This window comes from Strongylocentrotus purpuratus, unplaced genomic scaffold, assembly GCF_000002235.5.
Source record: "Strongylocentrotus purpuratus isolate Spur 01 unplaced genomic scaffold, Spur_5.0 spur5_scaffold_18, whole genome shotgun sequence".
Taxonomy (NCBI): domain Eukaryota; kingdom Metazoa; phylum Echinodermata; class Echinoidea; order Camarodonta; family Strongylocentrotidae; genus Strongylocentrotus; species Strongylocentrotus purpuratus.
This window is the reverse complement of record NW_022145603.1, coordinates 8,492,030-8,516,451: the sequence shown is the minus strand read 5'-3', so window position 1 is coordinate 8,516,451 and position 24,422 is coordinate 8,492,030. Positions and strand designations below refer to the sequence as shown.

Below are 24,422 nucleotides of genomic sequence, written 5' to 3'. Positions count from 1 at the left end.
TATGATTGTATTTCTCTTCCTTTTAATTATGTTTACAAGTAAAAATACATTTGTAAAACAGTGAACAGCATTTTCAATCAATTTTAGCACATGATAGAGCTGCCTACTATGGATAATACTTCATACTGATTCAGTCTATACTCTGCATGTTCAATGTTATGGGGTTAAACCTAAATCCTAAGCTATCTTTGATGATAAAAATAATGGATCAATACCGGTACATGTATGTTGCTACATCTATGGCAAGAATTGCAAATGAATAATAATTTGAGGATCTCCATGTATAACTTGTATAAATACTGTACATCATGTATAATTTGTAATATAAAACATAAAACTAAAACTGAAACTGAAACTAATCAGAAAATTGCTTAAAGCGTACCAGTCACCTGGAAAATAGTTAAGCTTAGAATGTCAAAAAAAAAACTCACCTCGCATATCATATAGTGGTTAAAGAGAATTTAAAACAAATTAAGGAAAACATAAAATCATGAACAAGTCCAACTTGGGTTCCTTTGCCAGCACATACCGGTAGGCATGCATCGACCAGTCTACTCAACAAGTCATTTTATGTTTTTGAGAGTGAACCGGCACTCAAACTGCTACAGCTTTATAGATGTAATAATCTAAGCTCACATTTCTGAAGATAGTATAGTGACATGGAACCCCTCAAATCAGTTAGTGATTGGTATACTATAAAGCAAATATAGTGAACAGTATAGGTAGTAGCATGATCAATATAATCACAGGGCTCAAAATTAGTGGTTGCCCAGGTGCCTTTAATAATATTCCGCTTGTATGTCTCTAAGCGCTTCACAGATATACCTAAAAGTCCCAGGAATATTAACCAACACTTAAAAAATAGCATTACTTCACAAATGCCAAGACACATCCACAAAATACTTTGGCTTGAAGAAAAAGAAATGACTCACAGGCGTCAGAGCGTGCTTACATGTACAATGAATCCTACTTTGTCACCGAACACGATGACCAGCTGACAATGTACATGCCACTAGTAGGTCATTATTTGTTGGAGATAATTTGCTTTGTATCTTTTGTAATATGTCTTATCTATATCAATTGCAGACAGCAGTGTTGTAAACAGCTCTCTTCAGCATCGCAATATTTACACTCAACCTTGAAGATTAACGCATTCAAAAAATCTCTTTAAACCTATTCACTGTGACCACTTCAACTGCCATTTGGCAACCTAAAATGCTGCATAGGATGCCCGACTGGCAACCAAGAAAAAAAAGTTAAGTGAGAGCCCTGAATCAATGAATAAAAAGTACATTGTGATACTAGTCTGAAAATACTTTACTTCACATAATAACCCTTCACTTTGTAAAATAAACATCATTTCATCCATGCAACATCATCTTGTTGAAGGAAACTGCAACAGCTTTATACATGTAGATGAAATATTCCAGCCTAATAATTTTGAAGACAGTATATCGACATGGAACCACTCACATTAAGAGCATATATTTATTCTCATAATTATTCTCATTTCATTGGTGGTAGCATGATAAATATAATCAATGTATAAAAAGTACATTTTTTACACATTCTTTTTATAAAGATTCAGAGAAAAGGGAATTTTGTCAAGAGGAAGTTTCCAGGCGTAATTCCAGCTTACCATTAGCTTAATCATTAGTTTGCTTTATTCAGCGCCATCACTTTTATTTCTCTCTGGATCTTCCTTTTCCAATGATTCTCTCTCTTTCCACCAGTCAATTCCATGCAGTTTCTTTTTGTGGTTCTTTAAGCTGACCTTATTGGTAAACGCCATCTCACACAACTCACAAACGTATGGCTTATCTCCTGTATGCTGGCGCATATGTATCTTGAGATTACTACTCTGCGTGAATGACCTGTCGCACAACGAGCATGAATAAGGCTTCAATCCACTGTGGATTACTAAATGTCGCTTGAGATGTTCCCGACTTTTCAAGACCTTGCCACAGGTCGAGCACTGCGCACTCCTAGTTTTATGGACATTAGAAATGTGACCCTTGAGGTGTTCCTGGTGCTTAAACCTTGAGGGGCACTGTGGACATTGGACGTAATCGCTTTCCTTGATCTCTAGGTGTGAGATTTCATGGTATTTGATATACGAACTTTTGAACATTTTACCGCACTGCTGACATAGTACATCACAGTTCTTGTTGTGAAGTCTGTTACAGTGTTCTCTACAGCGCAAGAGGAGTTTTTTGCACTCCCCACACCATCCCATCTCAGAAGTGTACCCCTTTTCAAATTTGCTTTTAATTGATTGGACAGCATCCTTGATCGCTTCTGGACCCTTATCAATTGGGATGTGTTTTTGTAAATGGCGCATAACTTCCAGTTTATCTTTCCAGGCCTCAGAGCAGATTGGGCATGCTTCTGGGAACTTAAAGACTTGCTGGCGATTTTTGCGCTGGCATTTTTTTCTTTTATTAGTAGGTTCACCTTTAAAGTCTTCATCGCTATCTCCTCCATATTCAAAGCTGTCATCACTCTCAAGGCTGTCCTGGTCACCAAGACACCTACATCAAATAGAAAAGAAACATAAACAAGCATTAGAGGTATCGCAGTCTTAAGTGATGCTACATGTAGTGTACAATGTTCAGATGTAAAGTGTTGAAGGGTGCTTCTGTGCAATTTGTTCCAAACGAAAAATGCATTTTATTGTTTTTTTTCATCTACAGATGAAAAATATCTTAATATGGCCATCATGTTTTGATAGTAATCCCGGAAGGTTTTGATTAAATTGGTTTAACAAATCCGAGCCAAGCAAGCAAGTCATGGGAAGACGGCACCTCATCTCCCTAAATTTTAAACCGGATTCACATCGATCTCAGGGAATAACCATTTTTTGGAAGAAAAAAAAAATCATCATTAAAAAGAATATATTAAACAAAATCTGCAACAAAAAATAAATTAAAAAAAACTAAAAAATTCGAGAGAAAAAAAAATTGAGTGATTAAACACCCCCCAGGACTGGCGCAGAGTGTCCACTCTCTTTCCTTTTTAGCTCTGAGTGTACATGTAAATGTATATACAGGACACATTACACAGAAGGGGATTGGTAACTATGTACATGTATATATACAGGACACATTACACAGAAGGGGATTGGTAACTATGTACATGTATGTACAGTCAAACCTGCTTTAGTGAACACCTGTCTACAACAAGCACATTTTTTGTTTCCCTTGAAAATGGTGTCTCATTGAAACATGTACTAAAGGGAACCTGTCTAAAAAGACCACTTTTTGTGTTTCCCTTGGGCGGTCGCTGTAGACAGGTTTGACTGTACCTTGAGCTCATGTACTGACAAGCCTGTATGATTATAGCCTTCTCTATAAGGTCTGACTGCAAGAAGTTGTCTCAGGATCTCCCTTCTTTCATCTTCCCTTGTATCATTTTTTGCTTTATCCTTCTATCATTTTCTCATGTTCTTTTTTTTTCTCCTCCTAATTTTCATCTTTTCTTCCATCATGTTTTTCTTTGTTTTTTCTCCTGTTCTATTATGATTTTGGCACCAGCACAAGACACATGCTCATACTATAGGTGCTCCATGGTCATTATCCAAGTGTAGTTGTTGGTTGTTGCCAGGTATGGCAAACATTATGGCTTGCCCTACCTAACAACATGTTCTGATTTCAAATTTCACAGATAGGAAATACATGACATATTCATAATTCCTGCAAAGTTCTGCAGAATTTGATGTTGGCTGCAAAAGGGACATAGTATCTTTAACAGAAGAGAACCTCCTGAGAAATGTATTCTGTAAAAAATTACTTTTGTGTAACTTTGTGTACATATTGGAACAATGAGAGGCTTACCGGCCACTACATCACAGTGACGTTACTGATTCGGCCAATGAATATTCCCTCACATGTGTATAGTGATTTCAACTTTCATAAAGTCATAACTCTCTGATCATATCGTCGCTGTTTTCACGAAGTGAGGGTAGTGAAAAAAAATTGCATTCACTTTGCGCAACGATTTTCCTCACTACCGTCACTTCGTGAAAACAAGGACGATATGTCTGATTTCATTCAAACTTTCACCAATCTGCTTCTCTCAATTTTGCTTCTATATTTTCAGAGCAATTTGATATCAATATATCAGATTTTCCTTTACTGTATGCAAATAATCAGATATACCGGTACTAACATTTTACATGTGTTTAGTGACATACAGTAAGGGGGGGGGATACCCTGGTCAGACCCTGGTCAGACCCTGGAGTTTCCCCATCCATGTTTTTTTATAGGAATACTTACTTGGAAGGCTTAGCCTGGCTGGATCCTGGTTTATCCTTGCTGTTCTGTGACTGTTGTAAATAAATGAAACCAAGAGATTACATGTACATTCAAATGAATGTGATAGTGTCAAGACATAGGGGATCCAAAATATGCATGACATGATGGTCTTCAATTATAATAATTATAATATGTAACACTTATATAGCGTAATTCCTGTCCTTAGACATATCAGTGCACTTTACACAAATCAAATAATTATTAACTTAGCTTTAGCTCCGGCAGCCGTTATCAGCGCACAGTGCATTTCAAGGAATAATCCTACCAGGTACCCATTTACCCCACCTGGGTTGAGTGTGGCAAATGTAGATTAATGTCTGAAGGAGTAATATCTCTCTTCAATAATTTAGTCAATCTGCTGACTGAGTCAGTTTGCATAGATGAAGTCAAAGATGAAAAAATTGTCCTCAAAATTAACATCCATTATCCCTTATCCCATCTTCTCAAGACAACAAATACATTAATTATTCGCACTGTAAAATCTAGGACATGCTTGCCAAGTTAGTAAACAGAAGCAAAACTTGGCTTAATGTACTTACCAAATGTTGGGGCATACTGGCTGAAGGGTCATAAGTAGAGTCTAAAAGCTCTTGTTCTTCATAGTCTATTTTCGCATCATCTTCCATATCATCCTCCTCTTCTTCCTCTTCCTTGTCCTTCTCCTCTTCCTCCTCTTCATACCACCCTGTTTCATAATGCTCGAGCTTGCTATCAGATCCAGATTCTTGGTCCTGCCTCGGATCAAACAATGACTCTTCCTTATCAGAATGCACAGAGTTTGATTGCTCCAAGTCTGACAAAACTTCTTCTTTCACGACGACAGCGACCGGATGATCTGTCGCTCTCGACAGCTTTTTGTCAGGATCAAGTTCTTTCCTATCGTCCAATGTCGTTCTACCATCATCATAGATGTAATCCTCTGTATTATCTTTTTCATCAATGCACTTGGCCTGACTGAACTCTTGATTAGGCAACTGCTCAAAGTCTTCCATGGATTCAACAGGTTCCATCTTCACCACTTGAGTTGATCCAGGAATATCTTTGCCAGTCAGAAGGCCCTGGCCTGGTACCTGTACAACATATCTTGCTGGGGGCTGAGAAGATCCTGTAAGGTTTCCCTGCAGAGGCTGTGCTGCCTGCAAGTTTGAACCAAGCTGCATTAGATTATTCAGAGCCTGTGGAGTCATACGAGAGTCTCGTTTCAGAACTCCTGCTGTAGACTTTTTAATCATGATGACTTTTATGTTAGGAGTCTTAGGACCACTGAAAAGTGGATTACTAACGCGATCCATAAGTTTAATCTTCTGTGGGCCTCTAGGTTGTATCCTTGCTAAAGGTGGCATGGGTTTATTGGCAAGTGGAGAGCTACCACAATGGTTACAGCTGTATACATAAGGCATGGTTTGGGTTGCTTGATCTACACATACTCTCTTCTTCATGTGCAGGAATCTGGAAGAGAGAACAAAAAAAAAAACATTTTCAGTTTAAGATAGAGCAGAGATCTGATAGAGTGATTGCATTGTGAAAGAAACTTTCAGGAAGCAATTATAAGCAAAGGTTGATTGTGTACTGTAGCGGATGAGAATTGATGTTACTGTGATATTTTAAAATCATTCACGACTCAATCTTGCCGAAAACCACATGCACATAAAAATTGGTATGGGACGACAAATACATGTGGCATAGAACTTAGAAGTTTGACCCACACTTTTCCTCTCTTGTTATATTTCAATTACGGTATGAGGGCACCTGAAGGGCAATCCTTTTCAGAAGCTACATGTATATTATGTATTTCTATGACATTCATCCAAACCAACAGAGTATGGAGTCATGAATTTGGTTCAAATTAACATATTGGAAGTATATGGGATCCTACAATATTCAGTGATCGTTGCCGCGTTTGAAATGGAGTCTAAAGTGATCAAATTGTAATAATAAACTCTTTACGTTGTACAGCTCCCTCTCAACTTCTTAAGGTCAAGATATTTAACTATAAAACAATGTTTCTTGACTAGTCTATAAGTATAATTGACCGATTGGCTATTCCCGTTTGGTTACTATTAGGCCTATAATTATATCACAACTAGTCTACATAGGCCTAGAGCCCTAGACCCTATTCTGATATTGTAATGGTCGCAGCTACCAGCCGTAGGCGCTACCGTACTTGAAATTTATCAAAATTCTTTTTTCTTCTTGAAAGCAGAAGTGTTTTAGAGGCTAAAATGTGCTTCTAGTGTTATAACATCCACATGGGCATCTCTCTCGTAAGCACACACACACTCATCAGTCTGCAAGAATCTTCAACTGTGAAGGAGGTAGACTTAACCCAAAGAAGAAGAAGAAGAAGAACTAGTCTATATCAAAATTGTAAAGAATCACTGACTTTCCAGCCAATTTTTTTCCTTCTTAATTTCAATATCAATTTTTGTTTAAATGTTTAATTTTCGTTTTTCGACTTTAGTTTAATTTTGGATGCCAAAATAAATTGTAGATGGCACTACCCTGCCTCCTTTTCGAGGTAGACGGACTAGTCTAGACTCTAACAACAGTTAAGTTAGATCTAGTACAATTTAGTATCTAGACCCCTCTTAGACCGAATTTTCCGTCTCTTTCGTTCGTTAGCCTCTTATTGGGGTAGGGTCGGCTCTCTCTTTAGAGACGGAAACCGTCTATACACATTCCCTTGATAACGCCACGGCCATTTCAGGTCGTAGCGTTTTGCCCCCAAAATCCCCCAAAATGTCATTTTACCTCGTGCATATCCACATGTAAATAAGGCCTAGGCTATAATACATCGGTTCCACTTACCAACTTGACAATCTTTTTCAACATGGATTTCGATTTTGACCCATAAATTCCTAAAAAGGGACTATTAAACTGATTATTTCAGTCAAGTTGGTAAGTGGAACTGATTATAGCCTAGGCCTAATTTACAATAGATCTATAACATGCACGAGGTAAAATGACATTTTGGGGGAATTTGGGGGCAAAACGCTACGACCTGAAATGGCCGTGGCGTTATCAAGGGAATGTGTATAGACGGTTTCCGTCTCTAAAGAGAGAGCCGGCCGACCCTACCCCAATAAGAGGCTAACGAACGAAAGAGACGGAAAATTCGGTCTAGACCCCTCTAGAATCTAGGCCTGTACTGGCTAAAACTGTGGGCTTCAATGCAGTTGCTTCACTTGCCCATATTATTAGGGTCTAGTTTCTACCAGAATATCTCAAGACAGTGTATCATCGCCAAGCCCTTTGGCCTAAGGTCTACCTTGGAGTTGGACTTGGATCAGCGGCCTGCGTAGCCGTCGCCACCTTGCTGATCCAGGTAACGGAGGTGCACCCGGGTCGGGGGCAGGCTCGGCAGTGTCGGTGCACCTCAAGTAGATGGGCAGCAAATTCATCATTCGATGTAGCGCGAAAAGACGTTGGATTCGCATTATTTGGACGTCTCAATCTCTCCTCAATACGTTCTAGCTCCTCATCATACAAGGTTTTCGCCTCCTCCCAGTCTTTCCGACTTGAACTCAATCGGACCTGAGTTGATCTAATGCTAGACATTATCGCAAAATACTAATTCCTAGGCATGTACTTTTGTACAGCTCTGTCGTCTAGTACTACTACTAGGCCTATCGAAAAATGAATAATGATAACAGAAAATCAGACGCGCGCGCGTACGTATCAGCTGGCTGAGCTGCATGCATGCGATATGCTGGCTAGGCGTGCAATTATTAAGCCAGAGTTTGACGTAAGTACGGACCGCGCGCGCGCCGACTCCGAAAGACAAGACATGAACGGTTTCCAACTCGCCCCGCAAAAAAATGGCCAAGACAAGTTTTCGCCAGTTCACTTGTTTGTTGTGCAAAATCATTTTGAGGAATATACATTTAGGGATCAGCTGTCCGGCCGGACCACTGAACTCTACAGTGATCCAGAGTCCCGGACACACAACGTGTTGGCTGATAATACCAATCAGTTATTGATTGATTGATTTTTATTCGACAAGCTTCCAACATACAACAATATACAATAATAACAGATCAGAAATAAGTCAGCTTGAGCAGGATAACCCACGAAAGCTCGAGAGCTTATTTCCAGTGGGGTCCCTTACAGACATGTATAAAATTAATAACTTAAAGTAGTAATAATTATTTACAGACAGATAAGAAAAATAAAAGAATTACTTATTAAAGATAATAATAATAATAACAACATTAAACGGATGATAGAAATGATAATAAGTACAAGAAGAAAAGGAAGAAGAAAAGGAAGAAGGAGAAGAAGAAAAAGAGGCGGAGGAAGAAGAGGAAAATAATGATGAATTTGTAGAATTTCTATAACGTTCGAAAACATAACTATATACAAAATGAAAAAGTATGAACCGGCAGAAGAATACAAATTTCAATCATATAACATGTCATTTACTTCTCTTATCTGACACTGTCAAGTATTAGGTATTCCTTTAATTTCCTCTTAAAATGAGCATAGTTTTCTATTTCCATTACACCATTGGGAAGGGAATTCCAATGTTTTATGGCATTGTAATAAAACGAATTTCCAATACTATCTACTCTTTCTGGTAAGTTAAAGTTGAATCGGCTATTTCTTGTAATATAATCAAGTAAGTCAGTAACAAGATTGAAGTTCGATCGAATATAATGATTCGACCTAGTATGATATATTTTATGCACGTGATGCAATACCAGTTGTTTTGATCTTTGGTCGACTTCAAGAAAACCAGCTTTAAAAAGTTCGCTGTAGCCAACATGCGTTCTTGGACCAGAACAGTTGATAAATCTCACCATTTTGTTATGTATAATCTTCAACTTCTTTTGATCTGACTTGTTTATGTTACTATACCATGCAGGGTTAGCATAGTCAAAGAAACATTGAATAAGAGCAAAACAGAGTGTACGTCTTGCTTTTAAATAAATCCATACAACTTTGATACCTGTACAAAAATTTCAGACGAGAATTTGCTTTTTTTACAACTGATTCTACGAAAGATGAAAATGAAATTGCGCTAGCTAACTCAATAGGCATTAGTTTGGAACGAATATCATGAATGGCCATGCAATACTTGTTTTGATCTTTGATCGACTTCAAGAAAACCAGCTTTAGAAAGTTCGCTGTAGCCAGCATGAGTTCTTGGACCAGAACAGTTGATAAATCTCACCATTTTGCTCTGTATAATCTTCAACTTCTTTTGATCTGACTTGTTTATGTTACTATACCATGCAGGGTTAGCATAGTCAAAGAAACATTGAATAAGAGCAAAACAGAGTGTACGTCTTGCTTTTAAATCCATACAACTTTGATACCTGTACAAAAATTTCAGACGAGAATTTGCTTTTTTTACAACTGATTCTACTAAAGATAAAAATGAAATTGCGCTAGCTAACTCAATAGGCATTAGTTTGGAAGGAATATCATGAATGTCCACTACTTGGTGTCGATTAGATAAGTAGGATCTGAACCAATCTAAACTTGCCTTATTAAAATCCATTAGTTGTAACTTCTTCAATAAGACGCAATAATTAACTGTATCAAAAGATTTTTGCAGATCAAGGAGCACCATACCAACAAAGCGCCCTTGGGAAGTTTCTGTCCTCAAATAATCAGTCAAATGAATTAGACATGTTTCAGTCGAATAATCATGTCGAAAACCAGATTGAAATTCATAAATTATATCATTTTCTTTGAAGTATCTTTCAATTTGAACACAGACCGATTTTTCTAGAATCTTTGATGCTACGCTTAAAACACTAATAGGTCTATAGTTACTAACATCAGTTTTATCTTACTTTTTATAAAGTGGAGTCACTTTGCTATTTTCATATCCTCTGGAAAAGTACTCGTCAAGATAGATAGGTTCATTAAGTAACTTTGAGGCTTAAATAAAACCTTCGTACCATCTTTTAGGAATTTAGCTGGAATCATGTCTAACCCAGTACTTTTTGATACATTCAACTTACGTAACTCTTTGAAAACAAATTGCTCACTGATTGGTAATAACTCGAAGCTGTTTTCACGTACACCTTTTCTTTCGTAAAAATCACGAATACAATCATTGTCTGCGCTGAAAAAGTCTTTGGAAGGGGGGAGTTTGTCTACTAATTTGGCAGCCACATTTGGGAAATGAGAATTGAATTCATCAGCGATGTCCATCTTATCATGACATAATTCCCCATCAATTTTAATGACAGATTCTTGTTCTTTTCGCTTCTTATTTTTTAATCCTAAGCTTTTTAGATTCTGCCAAAGCCTTTTCGAATCTTGTTTATTTTCTTCTATCTTGTTTTGCAAGTAATCGAGTTTAGCCTTTTTCACCTCTCTTTGGACCATATTTCTTAATACTCTGTATCTTTTATAAAGCGTCTCATCTTTTGCTCTTTTCCTCAATTGTTTGTATACTATATTTCTCTCTTGAATTAGGGAAAGAATATCCTTAGTCATCCAAGTTTCGGATCAGTTTTTATTCTAATCCGTTTCAGTAGCGCTATCATATTCAAATTTGAGATAAAAACATATTGAAATATTGACCATGCCTCATTTACATCTGTACAGTCAGTTATTCGTGACCAATCAACAACAGATAGTTGAAGATTGAAAGACTCTTCTGTATATTTTTTCATGGATCTGATATCATTAGTCCTGTGATGACCTATAGCATGCAGTCTAATATTTTTCCGTGTACAGAAAGTAAAAGAATGGTCGCTAATACCTAGATCAATGACACCACTTTGACTTATTTTGTTTTCTTTGGTACAACCAACATGATCCAGTAGTGAAGAACATGTAGTTGTAAGGCGTGTTGCCTCTTTAATGAGTTGACTAAACCCGTGAAGACTCAACAAGTCAATATATTTTTTTAGCCAGTGGCGATTTGTAAAGAAGACAAATATTCATGTCTCCTAAAAGAATGATTTCGTCATCCTTCTTTAAAGGTACTATGTCCCATTTGCAGGCCAAAAAATGAAAAAGTTAAATTCCAACTGCATTTGTAAGATTATTATAATTTAGAACTTCCCTAAAAAAGGTGGGGCTTGAAAATGTCTTCAAGTGGGAAAATAACGACTATTAGTTGTCAAATCGACTTTAGGGCTACAGAGCCCAAAAGTAATAGTCTGGATTTTCAGACAATTGTACCGAATGGTCATACGTTTTATGCTGCGCAAAGATTCAATCAGTTTAATCTTGGCCATCACAAGAAGTGGGTTATTGATGTAGACAAATGCTCATGTACCCTTTACAACTCTTTTCATGTATGTTATTACCAAAGAAGAAAAAAAGCCAGTCAGTCACTCAATAGTGTCTGACAGTGAAGTCTAGCAAGTAAACGGGTTTCCTTGCATAATTTGAATATGAGGACACTGCTAACGTTTAAATTTCACAGATAGGACATACATGACATATTCATAATTCCTGCAAAGTTCTACAGCATTTGAGGTTGGCTGCAAAAGGGACATAGTACCTTTAATGTATCCAGAATATTGGACAATTATTTCTCGATAAACAAATTGTTTTTCGGAGGTCGATACAGAACGCCAACAACAATTGGTTTTGATCTTGGTATTAGCAAATTTATCCACAGGGATTCCGTATCTCCAGTACTTATAGCATCCATAATATTAAATGCAATATCATTTCTGATATAGAAACATACACCACCTCCAGAGCCAGACGATCGATCATGGCGTATGATTTTATATCCGTCTATTTCAATTTCTTCATCATTTATGGAATTGTTTAACCATCTTTCAGTGAAAGCAATAGACAGCCTCTTTCTTTTAAAAAGAATTCTAAGTTCCGATATCTTGTTTAGGATAGACCTCACATTAAGGTGTAAAATGAAGTCCTTTAACTTTAAACTTTTCTTCAAATTCTTGATAAAGAGAAGTGTTTTCATCTCTGAGGTTTGGCTGAATTATTCTTGCTATCGCTTGCTTTTCAGGTGTAACGCACGTTACCTTAAAATAGTTTTCTTTTAGTCTATCCTCACTTTGGCTTTCTTTCTCTAGACAATCGTCAGTAAATAATGAGTCACACAAAGATGGCAGACAACATGTTAATCGATTCCACTTCTCACCAGGGCATTCATAATATAACTATAACTATTATTAGGCCTAATAACTCCTTGATAATACCAATTGTAACATCTGGAATTCGATCCAATCACTAATCCATCCAGGTCAGTTATGCATCAAATCACTCATTATCTGCCTCTCTTTAGAAATCTAGCCATCTGATTAGTCGAAATTGGAGTCATGATTTTAGCCATTACCATAAAGAAAAAGCAATGCCAGGACTGGTTAATAGTTCATGAGTGAGATTCCCTCAAGATTCCAGGTACCCGGGAAAATAGTAAAATTTTGTTGCGATCCCCAGTGGTGTACGTTTTAAAACTTTGTTTGTAACATTCGGTTATCTTTCCAGCGAAGATTAACAGACAGTGTCTCTGATTTCCCATAATGTTTTAACCAATGTTTACTCAAGAAAAGGATAATTAATGTAAGAATTCTTGGTAGATATTTGTGTTAATTGGGTATCCAGACAACTCGCCACAAAGACAACTCGCCCCAAGACAAACCGCCACAATACCCTGGACAACTCGCCACGGTCAAGTTGTCCAGGGTGGGGTGCCTTTTCGGACAGCTCGCCACACTTTTTTCCCTCATGATTTCTAGATCTAAAATCCCTCATCTGAGATGAAATTGTCATTTTATGTATTTATTATTCTTTTAAAAACACAGTCATGACAGGAAACATGGAAATTGTGAGTATTTTGAGAGCTGTTCTAAAGAATAAAGATGATTTTTCTTGCGCTTGCAACAAGACCCGCAACAAGAATCTATTTTGGACAAACCCAATGCATACGACTCTACCTCAGCGAAATTATCGCTCGCCTACAACTACAAGATTACACTTGATAATGTATTCGGTAGTGCTGCCAGGCAGCCGCGGCGGGCCTGTTCATGTCGACTCATATTTGGGATGGGTTTGGCCTTTTATAGCAAAAGTTACATATTAAATACACTGGGGGGGGGGGCTATAAATATTAATTCATCTTTAAAAAGTTTTTTTTTTTTAAGGTGCCAGTTTTATGGAAAATATCCCATTTGATATGAAAAACTCTAATTAAATTCTGTTTTCTCTTTTGTATTGGTGTTCAGGTTTTCTCTGCTTCTCTTTCCCTTTTTTTTTTCTTTTCTCAACAGTACAGTGTATACTTGTTAAGGGATTGACGCTCATAAGGCTGATTGCCCTTTTAGTAAATTGTCCGAAGTGCCATTTTTTTTGTCATTTTACCTAAAGAGAAGTTATAGATTGTCTTTAGTAGTATCATTTAACACTATTCCATTACAGATTGTGGTTGTAAATGACACTATTAAGTCACAATGAGCACAAACATAATACATTGGTATCTCTCGATCGATGAATCATGTCGGGACATCTCGCCCCAGTCTTTGAAGCTGGGGCGAGATGTCCCGTGGGGCGAGTTAGCCCGACTCCGCCTTGCGTACAGCTGTGAGAGTCAGGGGCTCGTTCCTAGAAACCAACGACAAGACAGTCATAACTTTATCCGCCAACTACGGAGATGTCTCTGATCTTCCTAAACCGTTTCACGAAGAGCTTACTAGCTAGTATCTCGTGAGATCGATATTATCGGCGAGAAGAGGAGCCGAGAATTAGCCTTAGTCGCAATACCACCAGATTATTACAAAATTAATATTAGGGAAAATGCAATTATTTAAATGAATTAGTAATAAAAAAGATTGAAAATGATACCAAGAAATAAGAGATCCAATATACTTCCAAATTTGTGTAGATTAAACAATTGAAGTACTTGTAAAATATAATTGTGAGTTTTTCATTACATGACCAGTGAATCAGTTTTGTTGTTGAGATGGGCACCCCCCGAATATTTTCATTTGATAGTTTATAAAAATACACCCTTATATTATTCTTTGAAAAAATACGATGTAATGAAATTTGTGTTCAATGTTTTTGGCGTCAGCACAATATAAAAATTACAAAACTTCAATATTTCAAAGGTTAAAACATATGTTTAAACCATTCACTTTACATAATTGAAAATAGAATTCATCTCGAAATTAATATGGGTCTGAAAACTAAAGAATACACTTCAAACTATGGCTTGCCTGCCGTGGCAAAATACATATCCCTTCGACGAGTTTACAATGTGGAAATAAAGACGTATAATCAGTTTATTTAAGTGGAAAAATCCTTAAATACAAACATGGCATATTTTCATGAGATTATCAAATACAAAAAACGATAATTCACTGTTTAAGTGAATGTGTAGAAAAATCATAGTTGGAGGATTTATTGTCCTTTTTTGCCAGCCATAGTCTACCCAATAAATGACATGTGATGGCGCTGCCCATCGACTAAATAGTTATGACAGAGATACGACGGTGTCAGAGGTGTCATAACTCCTTAGTCAGGATGTTGTCGTTGATCTTGGCAAAGAGGGCTTGGTGAAACACGTAGCGGACAAGTTGTTCACTAACGCTGATTTAGTCAAGAAGTTAGACTTATGACGGTTTGTAGGAACGGGCCCCTGGGTACCTGTATAGTCTAAACTCAGCTCAGGGAAGCTCCAACACGTACCGGCCGCACCGGCGTCGGAGCTTCCCGGAGTTAGGTAGCGACGATGTCCAAATCTTATAGATCTAGACTTCCATTGGATTCTAAGTTAATTTCGTGAGCGGGGTTATCATAGAAAAATGGAACTCAATAGCTAGACTCTAGCTTCTTTTTCTACTTACAATGTTAGCAGATATTTTGCGACATCGTCGTTGCTCTTCATCTGCAGTTCTTCCCGCAACCTTGTCCATAATTCCATAGTTGTCTCTTGCAGTCGAATCCGTCCGGACGATCGTTTTACTTTGCTCCTATACTTGGCACGAGCAGCTTGAGTCGATGCCCTTTTCGATGCTGGCGACAATGCCTGACGAGGCATCTTGGCAAATTCGTTAATCGTTATTATAAATTTATTTGGTGATTTAATTCGGACTGCATACGATCGATGAGGAAGAATTCCAGACAACTCGCCACAAAGACGACCCGCCCCAAGACAACCCGCCACAATACCCTGGACATCTCGCCACAATACCCTGGACAAATCGCCACGGTCGAGTTGTCCAGGATGGGGTGCCTTTTCGGACAACTCGCCACACTTTTTCCCTCCTCGTTTTAGATGAAATTGTCATGTTATGTATTCATTATTCTTTTATAAACACAGTCATTACAAAGAATAAAGAATAAAGCTGATTTCCCTTGCAACAATAATACATTTTTGACAAACCGAATTAGGCGTATACGATCGCAAGATCATTGAGATAACTTCTCGGTATTTAGATCGAGACTCTAGAGGTCTATAACAGCTGCATTTTTCTGTCTCAGAATTTGTTTAATGGTAGGATACTGGAAGCACTGGCGTACTGATGGGGGGGGGGGGTGGGCAGTTTACCCGCGAAATAAAATTGAAATGTGGTTTATTTCTAGATTTTCTGGGTTAGTTTCGTCAGAGGCGGCATTCTTCGTTGGGGGGGGGGGCACTGTGCCCCCACTTTTTCAGGTTCCCCTAAAGTGCCCCCTTATCCTTTGTACATGTCCTTTTCCCTTCTGATAATTTTTTCAATGGTAGGAATTCATGGAAGGATACTGGAAGCACTGGCGTACTGATGGGGGAGGGGGCAGTTGACCCGCGAAATAAAATTGTAGTGTGGTTTATTTCTAGATTTTGTGGGTTAGTTTGGTACTTTTGCCCACAGTCAGAGGCGGCATTCTTGGGCCCTAACGTGGGCCCATGGATGCTCATCGGACCGTTAGTACATACCTAAAACCCTGTGGCTAGTACTGGGCTAAGGAATTACAGTGAGAAAAGCCAAAAAAGTTAGTCCGGGGTTAAGGATAGTACGGGGCTAAGCAAAGTACGGGATTAAGCAAAACGAGTGTGAAAAGAGTATTAGAGTGGTGGCGATGCAGATTTTTCTTCTGCCCCCAAAACGTTTTGCGCATTACGCCACTGCCCCTGGAATATTTCCTTCCCCCTCCCCCTCCCCCACCCCCACCCAACCCAATCCCAAAGTGCTTCCGGCCAAACTGCGATGTCAGGAATGCTCATTAACCTCTTTGGTAATCCTGGCAGTGACAACAAATATATTCCCCACTGAAGTACTACTCTACTACTACTACTACTACTACTAATAATAATAATAATAATAATAATGATGATGATGATTACAATTTTAACGACGACGGTGATGATGATGACGACAACGACGACAACAATAATAAAGAGTACTAATAATAAAAATTCCCCTTCGCATTTCAAGTATGTAATTACTCACACACACACAAATTGGTTAATACACCTTGTAACCAGTCTTATATTTTCTTTCTACTGCTCGTCTCCTTTCATTGCCTGGCACTGATAGAATCCTCTTTGTATTAAACATTAACTCAAATCAAACTCTTATAATACTCATTATGTATGCTTCGTATTTATTAAGCTGATATATCAAATGAAATTTCAATATTTAGCTCCTCTTATTTATAGCTAGGAATATCCATCACTCCTCAGCTTTCACTATGTTGTAAAATTAGTTAATTTTTGTTGATGTTATATAACATTCACTGTATATCGTATGTACTTTTAATGCCCTGCATTTTCCAGTAAAATGGAATTGTCCTGGGCTATTGTTCTCCTTTGTTGTGCAAGTTTGAACAATAAAGTGATGTTTTAAAAAAAAATGCAAGAAGCCAGACATTTTCTTCAGGGACAACAACACAGTAAATATATTCGAGGTCACCGTTCCCCATGACATCAACATCGCCGTCAAAGAAAGAGACAAACGTCTCAAGTATGAAGACCTCAGGATAGAGTTCGAGCAGGGGCGTCGCCAAAGGGGGGTGTGGGGTGCGACACCCCCCCCCCCCCACCTGTCAGGATTTTGTCGGTAAAATTGCGCTGCCGTCGGGAAAAAAGAGAAAAGGGGGAGGGGGAAAAAAGAGGGAAAGGGAAAGAAATGAAAGAAAGGAAAAAAGGAAAGAAAAGAGAAGAAAGAGAGAGAGAGAAAAGAAAAAGGGAGGAGAGGAAAGAAAGAAAAGAAATAAAAGGGAAAAAAAGAGTAAAAGGGAAACAAAAGAATCGGGGTGAAAGAGAGTAGAGAGAGGGGAGATAAGAGCCTGAGAGAGGAGGAGTGGGAGTAAAAGAGAGAAGGGGGTTGTTGGGTGGAGTCGTCTCGTAAAGGAAGCAAGAAAGACACGGTCAAATTATGTTGCTGCGTCGGGTCAGCTGTGTCGGTATTCTTGCTCGATCCTCGTATACTATATCAATGCAGAAGTTTGAAGTCGGAGAGATGTATTATTGTCGGTCGGCTGACAAGTTTTTTTTCCAAACGAACTGTGACTTCTTATCCGCTGTGACGACTTCGAGAGTGACTACACCTACAGTACTTGTATTTTCTCGAAGTTTAAGGAACGTCAAAACTTCCACGCTTCGCGCGGGAGGGGGAAGCTTCATTCAGACAAGGATTAAGAGTCGAGCACGCGGTTCAACGAATCGTCTACTTTCTTTAATAATTTAATGAAACGCCAAAACTTCCGCGTTTCGCGCGGGAGGGGGAGAATTGAATTCAGTATAGGGATTTAGAGTCGAGAACAGTACACCGAATCGTCAACTTTTTTTCATAATTTAATGAAACGTCAAATCTTCCGCGCTTCGCGCGGGAGGGGAAAAAACTGAATTCAGACAAGGATTAAGAGTCGACCACGATTCAACGAATCGTCTACTTTCTCTAATAATTTAATGAAACGCCAAAACTTCCGCGCGAATAATAACATTAAGAGTGGATCAGTTTAGGATTAAATATTTCCAACAGAGGTTGCAAATGGAACAGACTTCATTATGAAACAAATTTGGTTCTTACGGCCCCATTCTCTGGGTTCCCACTTCTCAACCTTCTCTTTAAGCAACGTAACTCGCAATTTGGTGTGATGGACTGAATATCGATTTTCGAGCAAGCGAGCAAAAATTATAAGGTCCCATTTGAAAAATTACATGATGAATATTAAGCACATGCAATCTAATGAAAAAAGATTGAAAAGTTCTTTTATGTAATTATGAGTAACATTATAATTAAAACATCTATAAACGCGCAAGCAAGCACTATAATTATAAGGGCTCTAAGATGCCTTGAATTATAGAGGTGCATCATGAAGAAAGAAAAGTAGGCACTTATCAGAAGGGAAAAGGACATGTACAAATGATAACGGGGCACTTTAGGGGAACCTGAAAAAGTGGAGGCACAGTGCCCCCCCCCCAACCAAGATTGCCGCCTCTGACTGTGGGCAAAAGTGCGTAACTTACCCAGAAAATCTAGAAATAAACCACATTTCAATTTTATTTCGCAGGTCAACTGCCCCCCCCCCAGTACGCCAGTGCTTCCAGTATCCTTCCATGAAAATATATAAATACCTACCATTATAAATTATCAGAAGGGAAAAGGACATGTACAAAGGATAAGGGGGTACTTTAGGGGAACCTGAAAAAGTGGGGGCACAGTTCCCCCCCCCCCCCAACCAAGAATGCCGCCTCTGACTGTGGGCAAAAGTGCGAAGCTAATCCAGAAAATCTAGAAATAAACCACATTTCAATTTCAATTTTATTTCGCGGGTCAACTGCCCCCCCCCCCCATCAGTAGGCTACGCCAGTGCCTCCAGTATCCTACCATTACAAAGTTTCTGAGACAGAAAAAATGCAGCTGTTATAGATCTCTAAATACCGAGAAGTTATCGCAATATCTGACGATCGCCGTACGCGCCTTCGGTTTGTCAAAAATATTGCAAGGGAAATCAGCTTAATTCTTTATTCTTTGTAATAAATGTGTTTATAAAAGCACGAAAATCATGAAAAATGACAATTTCATCTAAGATGAGGGATTTTAGATCTAGATTTTCAAAATAGAAACAGGGGGCGTGGATTTTTCTATTTTACGTCGCCTTATTTAAAATATTAAAAGATGTTAATGTCCTTTCCGGGGCTTCGTACATAATGTCAAGTGTATTGGTCTTCATTTTTTTCCAAATTGAAATAGGGGCTGAAAAGGGCATTTAATGTACAGGTTTATTCTGGTAAAAGTAAAATTTAACCAAATGCATATTAAAGGCCCACTGTCGTACTCAGGGGGGGGGGGGTTACCCCCCCCCCCCCCCCTCCCCTGCGTATGCGCCTGACACCAATATAATACGGCTCTTACTCAGATGGCATGTTCCGATAACTACACTGGCGGGAACGTGCCCCTTTAATTATCGTTTTTTAGGTATGAAAAACGGATTTTTTTTTTTTTTTTTTTTTTTTTTTTTTTTTTCCTTTTTTTTTTTCCTTCTTTTTTTTCCGTACAAGTACACATACCTGACGTATTCGCGCAACTCCGGTCAAAAACGAGTGTTATTGGCACATAACTTAGATAGGCTATGACGCAGAATTTACCGGGCGTGTTTCACTTTGCCCCGGGTTTCCCACATGTCACATGCCGGAACGGAAAGTCTTATCAGTTGTCTGCATGGGCTGCATGTGTCTTACTGTTTCAGATTGATTGAAATTATAGGGCTCCCGCCAGCATAATTATATGGATTTATTCGGGCATTACGAGTAAAATTAGTTAAAATGCGATTTCAATAATGAAGCCTAAAGCTATCAGTAATGACCTGCATCATTTTAAAGGTGGCATCTTGTTTTTTTTTACTCTCATATAAACCTATGTCACAAACGTTCATGTCTGGGTCTCATTGTTGTAGCTGAAGAAAATTTAAATAAACCCGTTAATTCATGTGAAAGTATATACTACAGAGTGTTTTACCATTTTTTTCTCGATCTCTCCCCTGTTCTCTTTCTTCTTCTTCCACCACCACCACCCCACCCCCCTCTCTCTCTCTCTCTCTCTCTCTCTCTCTCTCTATCTCTCTCTCTACCTTTCACTTTCTTTCCCAGAATCTCTCTCTCTCTCTCTCTCTCTCTATAATTTATATATTTATATATAAAAACCACATCCCCCCTCTCTCTCTCTCTCTCCCTTTTATTTCTCTTTCTTTCCCTTTCTTTCCCTCTCTCTCTCTCTCTCTCTCTCTATCTCTCTCCGCCCTCCCTTTTACTTCTCTTTCTTCCCCCCTCTCTCTCTCTCTCTCTCTCTCTATCTCTCTCTCTCTCTTTTTCTCGCTCTCAAAGAAAAGAAAATGCCATAAATTATCAATAATTGCATTTTACCCGGTCCCTAACAATTCCTCTGTGTGGCCATAATGCTTGACCGTATACAGAGGAATTGTTCCTGTTGGGGATCGCCGGGGGTAAATGCAGTGAATTATTGATAATTCATGTTTTTTTCTTTGTTTTTGTGTATTTGTGGGGGCTGCCCCGTCACCCTAGCCCCCGATGCGTACAGTCATGATTCAGTGACAAAGCAATGGCCTCGTAACTTTGAGGCCCCAGGATCAGAACCGTGTCGATGTATATTAGTGCCCTATCAGTTATGACTTAAAGGTAATACAAAGTTTCGGTATGGGGTCATGAATTGGTTCAAATGAACATATTGGAAGCATTATGCGATCCTACAATATTCAGTGATCGTTGTCGCGGTCGGAATCGAGTCTAAAGTTATGAAATTATGAATAATAAACTCTTTATGTTGTATAGCTCCCTCTCAAGGTTAAGATATTAAATAGGCTATAAACAATGTTTCTTGACTAAAATAGACCGATTAGCTATTCCCGTTTGGAAATTACATATCACAATTACATATTCTGAGATTTTCATGGTCGCAGCTACTTTTGTACGGCCGTAGGAGTTATTTGAAATTTATCAAAATTTACCGGGAGCACCGGTAAATTTTTATATTCAATTTTTATCGAAAGCAGAAGTGTTTTAGAGGCTACTGAAATTTTCTATTGCTTATAATACATCCACAGGGGCATCCAAATAATATCAAAATTGTAAAGAATCACTATTCACCCAATTTTCGTAATTTCCCAAAACGTTGTAATACCTTTAAGGTCGTATTATAGGTCCCTAGCTGATAAGCATAATAGCATACACATGCAAAACAAAACAAAACACTCGCAACTTATCATTCAATAAAATGTATACTTATTATTTAGATCTATTAGGAATAAATCATTGTCAAAATAATTCCATAAATTGGGGTAAAAAAAATTATTCCACCTTTATGACCAACGTACAGTGTATATGGAGAGAGAGCGCACGCGGAAAAAGAGAGGAGAAAGAAAAACAAAGAAATGGAGAGAATGACCGAGAGACAAGAGAGCAAGAGGGACGGAGATGAGAGAGAGAGAGAGAGAGAGAGAGAGAGTGATAGAGAGAGAGAGAGAGAGAGAGAGGATATAAAGTGAAAAGGATGGAGTAAAGCAGACAGAGAGAGAGAAACAAAGAAATAGAGAGCAAGTGAGAAATCGAGAGAGAGAGAGAGAGAGAGAGAGAGAGAGGGAGAGAGAGAGGAGAGAGGAGGATAAAGAGAAAAGAGGGAAGGGCATGAGAAAGAGAGAGAGAGAGAAAGAGAGAGTTTTTATAGAGGGGATAAAAAGTGAGAGATATATAAAGAGAGATCGAGAAAAAATAAGGGCAACATTCGCGTCAAAATACGTGGATTTCGTCGTGAATTTCGTTGCGAATTTCGTCGTGAATTTGTTTGCGATTTCACAATTTGCGATAAAATTATTATCGATGTGTATAAAACGTCAGCGGCAGAGGCGGCCCTCCGAGGGGGGCAGGGGGTACAGTGCTTCCCACTTTTTCAAGTACTGCCCCTCTTTACATACGAAAAGTGCCCCATTAAATTTGTAAGAAGTCTCCCTTTTTACATGGGAAAAGTGTCACTGAAAAGTCAGTGCTCCTATTCCATTATAAAAATGCCCCTCCCCCTTTTCATTATGATAAGTGCCCCCTTTTTGACACGTGCCCCTTTTCCTTCGATTTTTTTTCCTTTTTTCCTTTCCAATAATTGTCATTTTTTTTCAATTCTCATAAGTGCTTTTATTAATCTCTAGTAAGTACCCTGTTTCGGGTACGTGAAGTGCCCCTTTTCAGTTTTGATTAGTGCCCCCTTTACCTCTGATAATTTACCTTGTCAAATCTAAGAGATGCCCCTTTCCGTTTTTAATAAGTGCCCCTTTTTAACTCAGATAAGCGCACCTTTAGTTTTAACATGTGCCCTTTTTCCTTTCTAAGAAATGCCCCTTTTCGTTATTATGCCCCCATTAAAAAAAGAGCGTATTCCCCTTCTCACAAATATCCATTTTTTAACTATTAAAAAGGGCCCCTTCCCCTTCCCATAAGTGCCCCTTTTCATCTCTGGTAAATGACCCTTTTTAGGTACGAGAAAGTACTCCTTTTCACTTTTCTCATAAAAGCGCCCTTACACATCCGATAAATCCTGGCGACATCGTCAGAAACCAGATAGACTATTATTGCCATAAATAGTAGATTTAAAAGAGCAGTGAAACAATCAAAAACATATCCAGGGGCTGACTGCGGGAGTGATCATGTGCCGGTGATATGTACACTTCAGTGCAAATTAAAGAAACTCAAGAGACCAAAAGTGAAAATACTGGATTTTAAACAGTTGAGTAAACCGGACATAGTTTACGTCAAGAAATTTACTGTACAAGTAAAGAATAGGTTTGAGTTGCTCATAGATGAAGGTGAAGATAACACGTGGGAGAAATATTCTGGTAGAAACAGCGGAAGAGTATGTGCCGATAAAAGAGAGAAAAAGAAGGAACAAATGGATGACAGAGGAGATTCTTTTAATGATGAAAGATAGACAGAAAATTGGAAATAGACAATGCAAGAAATATATAGGAGCCTAGAAAAACATAGGCAAAAGTGTAATGAGGCAAAAGAGAGCTGGCTAAACGAACAATGTGCAGAAATTGAAAATCAATTCGATAAGAATAGGAATGTTTACCAAATATTAAATTAAATTTCAGGTAAAAAGTCTGGTTGTTCAAACCCTGGCTGTATCAATTAAAGGAAAAGATGGGTCTATCCTGTTTGAAATGAAGGACAAAATAAGAAGGTGGACGCAATATATTGGCGAACTTTTTGAAGATATTAGGAAGCAATGCCGAGTTTTGCAGAGGAAGTCAAAGGGGAGAAAATTCTTAGATCTGAAGTCCGTTGGGCAATGTCAAAGATGAAGAAGAACAAAGCAGCTGGACCAAATGATGTGGTCACTGAAATGTTTGAAGCCTTAGAGGAATATGGTGTTGATAGATTAACATAAATTATAAACAAAATAATGACGGAACATTTCCAGATGAATTGGGCAGATCCATTTTCATTACTCTCCCAAAGAAACCGGGAGCCATAGAATGTGAGCAATATAGGACAATCAGCCTTATTTGCCATATCACTAAGACTATTTTGAGGATTTTGCTTTAGAGAGCAAGAAGTAGAATAACCCCTATGGTCGGAAGGGAACAATTTGGTTTTGTAAAGGATGCGGGCACAAGAAATGCAATATTTGTGGTTCGAAATATAACGGAGAGAGCAGTCGAAATGCAAAAGGATGTGTACATGTGTTTTATTGATTATTCAAAGGCTTTTGATAAAGACTAGTAAAACATTCAGAACTTTTTGAAAAACAGAAAAAGCTTGCTATATATATAAAAAAAAAAAAAAAAATCTAAGACTGCTACTGCATGCATCAGGGTAGAAGGAGAGTGTAGTGAATATATTAACATCAGACGGGGAGTCAGACAATTATGTCGCCGGACCTGTTGTATAGTGAAGTCATTCTAAGAGAATTGGAGGATGAAAATGGGATATTAGTGGGTGGCCATTCAATCACAAATATTAGATATGCTGATGACACTGTTTTATTTTCTGAATCAGAGAACGATCTCCAGAGACTCCTGAATGTAGTTGTAAAAGAAAGTGAGAGAATGGGCTATAGAGATCAACCATAGTAAGACAAAGTGGCTGGTGGTCTCCAAGAAGAGCAGTCCAAAATGTAACTTGAAACTGAAAAAACTACCTCGGCAGCATGATCACCGAGGATGCCAGAT

At 38.3% G+C, this 24,422-nt stretch overlaps 1 protein-coding gene across 2 annotated transcripts; it reads right to left on the bottom strand.

Moving 5' to 3' along the window:
- On the bottom strand, positions 1-15,466 carry LOC100889533 (zinc finger protein 652-B). Of its 2 annotated transcripts, none has more exons than XM_030989140.1 (4): positions 15,104-15,466; positions 4,853-5,762; positions 4,275-4,324; positions 1-2,531 (listed from the first exon to the last, which is right to left on the bottom strand). In XM_030989140.1, exons 1-4 carry the CDS (start codon positions 15,295-15,297, stop codon positions 1,664-1,666), a joined length of 2,022 nt encoding a protein of 673 aa, XP_030845000.1. In that variant the 5' UTR covers positions 15,298-15,466; the 3' UTR covers positions 1-1,663. The 2 variants fall into 2 exon arrangements, with proteins under 2 accessions (XP_030845000.1, XP_011673787.2); XM_011675485.2 differs by lacking the exon at positions 15,104-15,466 and adding an exon at positions 7,582-7,927.
- Between the last annotated feature and the right edge of the window lie 8,956 nt (positions 15,467-24,422).

Excerpts from the sequence above, each read along its gene's own strand:
- LOC100889533 (XM_011675485.2), bottom strand. The coding sequence starts at position 7,871 with ATGTCTAGCATTAGATCAACTCAGGTCCGATTGAGTTCAAGTCGGAAA. Across the intron at positions 4,325-4,852 it reads CCAGTATGCCCCAACATTTG|TCACAGAACAGCAAGGATAA; the intron begins GTAAGTACATTA and ends TATTTACAACAG. Across the intron at positions 2,532-4,274 it reads AGCCAGGCTAAGCCTTCCAA|GTGTCTTGGTGACCAGGACA; the intron begins GTAAGTATTCCT and ends TATTTGATGTAG.